Source organism: Corvus brachyrhynchos, unplaced genomic scaffold (genome assembly GCF_000691975.1).
Source record: "Corvus brachyrhynchos isolate BGI_N302 unplaced genomic scaffold, ASM69197v1 scaffold59, whole genome shotgun sequence".
NCBI lineage: Eukaryota > Metazoa > Chordata > Aves > Passeriformes > Corvidae > Corvus > Corvus brachyrhynchos.
In genome coordinates this window covers 957,920-960,858 of record NW_008246054.1, presented here as the reverse complement: position 1 = coordinate 960,858, position 2,939 = coordinate 957,920, and the positions used below count along the sequence as shown (strand labels likewise).

Here is a 2,939-nt window from a genome sequence, read left to right as displayed (position 1 = left end):
CCGGTGAGTTGGTGGCTCTGGACACCTGCCTGCTCACCACAGCGTGCCAGGGCCGAGGGAGGGGATGCACAGCCCAGGATCACCTGCTCCCTCAGGGATGAGCTTCCAGCACAGGCAGCTGCAGCCCTGCCCTGCAGAAGGTGCCGGGAGCAGGTGGGGTCACAGCATGTGCCGGGCTGTGCTGCAGCAGTGGCACCTTCACCGGTCCTGGTGCTCTGGGTGCTGGCAGGAACGGGGAACCCCAGCTTGGAACTTAAGTGGGACTCCAGTGGGGCACGCCAGGATCTCACATGGGATTCCCACAGGGATGTGTGAGTGCACCAGGAGCTCAGGCAGCGCCTGGACACGGATGGACATTGCTGGTGGCCAGGACAGCCCATTCCGGGCCCGGGAGCTGCTGGGTGTGTGCAGAGGGGCCGGCAGCTCGCGGCCGGGCTGTGAATTGTCCTGCCTGTTTGCACAAGTGCCGGCGTGGCCGTGGGGGAGGTCAGGGGGCCCGGGGACGTTCGAGCCTGGCGAGGTGGTGTTTGGGGAGGGCGTCCTTGCCCCGCTCCCTGCTGAGAGCTTGATTAGATTCTGCTCAATTTACAGCCCTTTGGCTTCCTGGTGTTTTCCTTCAGCCAGCAGGACCTGGTTTCCCTTTGAACGAAAGAGGTTTTTTTGAAACCCAAAACGTGTGAAGTTTTGCAGCCCTTCAGAAAGGGGAGGAACCCCTGGCCCGTGTGGGCTGTGGGGAGCTGTGGGGAGCTGGGGGTCCGCGCCCGGCTCAGGGAGAGCCACTACCCCGGTGCCACCAGCGCAGGGAGGAGGGTCCCTGTGTGGCCATGGGCGCTGCCTGCAGGCAGGACACGGACCCCACGGGCCTCTGCCCTTTCCCACGCCGCACTGTGCTCCACTGTGGTCCGGGGAGGACCGGGAGCCAGAGCTCAACTTGTTTCCCAGCTCTGCCACCGTTCTGTTTCCCAGGATGAGTCAGAGTCCCTGTGGGCAGAGCCCTCTCCCTCCGGGGTCACTGCACTGCCTCTCCCTGTTCTCCCACCCTCCCGGGTGCTCGGAGCAGGCGCATCTCCGCTCGTGGGACGGCCAGAGCAGCCTGGCCGTGCTCCTGCCAGCCCAGGCGGCCCCCGCGGGTGCACAGCCGGTGGCAGGGGGTGAGAGGGACTGCTTCCCCTGTTCCTGAGCACAATGGGAGAACTGGGCTAAACCAGCCGAAAAGCACCCTGGGCTCTGTAGCGTGAGTCAGGGCCATGTGTGGAAACAAGGGAGTCCTTGAACGTGTGCCTCGGGCCATCGCGGCAGACTGAGGGGCCGAGCTCACCCCGAGGTGGCTGCATGTCACCACAAACAACGAACCCTGTGTGGGCTTGGAGCCGTGGTGTGGGGGCACAGAGGCGCTGCTGGGTGTTCTTGCCACCATCCCTGCTCACTGAGGTCTTGCTGGAGGCTGAGAAACAGCCGCAGAAATGAGACTGAAGTACCTGGGCCACGAAACACTGGCGGCTGCAGGGATGAGCAGCTGCCTGGGCTTCGTCGCGGTCAGCCTGGGTGCAGAGTGGTGGGACAGGGTGCTCTGGACTAGGCAATGCCTCACGCTCTTTGGGGCACAACCATGAGCCCCAGGGGCAGTGGGAGATCTCTGGGCAAGCACCAGTGAGGGAGTTGGCTGTGATGGTCTGCTGGGGCTGGCAAGGCCCTGTGGGACACCCGGCTGGGACACCAGGCTCATCACGTGTCCTGCAGGCTCTGGGTGATGTGGACCAGGTCCGGATGACCTCAGAGGGCTCCGACTGCCGCTGCAAGTGCATCCTGCGGCCGCTCAGCAAAGACGCCTGCAGCCGCGTCAGGAACGGCAGCGCGCGCGTGGAGGATTTCTACACCGTGGAGACGGTGAGCTCGGGGACTGACTGCAAGTGCTCCTGCACCGCACCCCCCTCCTCACTCAACCCCTGTGAGAATGAGTGGAAGATGGAGAAGCTGAAGAAGCAGGCCCCTGAGCTCTTCAAGGTATCTATGGTGTGGTGGGACTGGGGGCTAGACCCTCTCCCTGCGCTGCGCAGCCGCGCCCCTGCCCCATGCCCCAGCCCTTACCCCAGGCCCTGTCCCTGTGCCCCCTCTGCAGCTGCAGTCCATGGTGGATCTGCTCGAGGGAACGCTGTACAGCATGGACCTGATGAAGGTGCACTCCTACATCAGCAAGGTGGTGGCCCAGATGAACACGCTGGAGGAGGTGAGCGAGCTCCAGCAGCACCATCCCCGCAGTGCTCCCCACTGGGTGGCTCAGGGCCGTCTGTGAGCTCCCTGAATGGGGCTGCAGCCTCTCCTCTCCTGCAGACCATCAAGACCAACCTGAGCAGGGAGAATGACTTCATGAAGGAGAGCGTCCAGCACCTCACCGACCAGATGAAACGCTACGAGAACTACTCTGACATCATGATCAGCATCAAGAAGGAGATCTCCAACCTGGGCTACCAGCTGCTGCAGAAGGATGCGGCTGCCGTCCCGGAGAGCAAAGCACAGGTACCCCAAGGCACAGGTACCCCCGGGGCCCAGCCCCATGCAGGCACAGTGGGTGCTGCCACGCAGGGCCAAGCTGCCCCAGGCTTGTGGCAGGTACATCGGGGTAACCCCTGGGCTGGTGCCTGTGCCCTCTGCCTGGCACGGTGGCAGCAGGGAAGAGGAGGGCATGGGAGGGAAGTGGGTCTGACCAGGCTGTGCCCCCCAGGACACAACAGGTGGCCGAGAGAAGGAGGCAGGACGGTACCCCAGCACCCGCAAGGCACTGGGGGACAGGGCAGGCCCCCGACTGCCCAAGGAGAAGCCGCTGAAGCCTGAGAAGCCCAAAAAGGAGAACACCAAGGCCAGAGCGGGGTCACAGCCCACGGCCAAGCCCAAGCCCCTGGCGCACCAGCAGACTGTGGTCCGAGGCATCACGTACTACA

At 64.2% G+C, this 2,939-nt stretch overlaps 1 protein-coding gene across 1 annotated transcript in view; it reads left to right on the top strand.

The window, feature by feature from the left end:
• Positions 1-6: 6 nt before the first annotated feature.
• Positions 7-2,939, top strand: part of OLFML2A (olfactomedin like 2A) — a 5,323-nt gene continuing 2,390 nt past the window's right edge. Inside the window, 4 exon segments of the mRNA XM_017745642.1 lie at positions 7-2,004; positions 2,120-2,227; positions 2,332-2,517; positions 2,723-2,939. The exon segment at positions 2,723-2,939 is cut by the window's right edge and continues 6 nt beyond it. Coding sequence (XP_017601131.1) covers positions 1,669-2,004; positions 2,120-2,227; positions 2,332-2,517; positions 2,723-2,939 — 847 coding nt within the window. The 5' untranslated portion in view covers positions 7-1,668.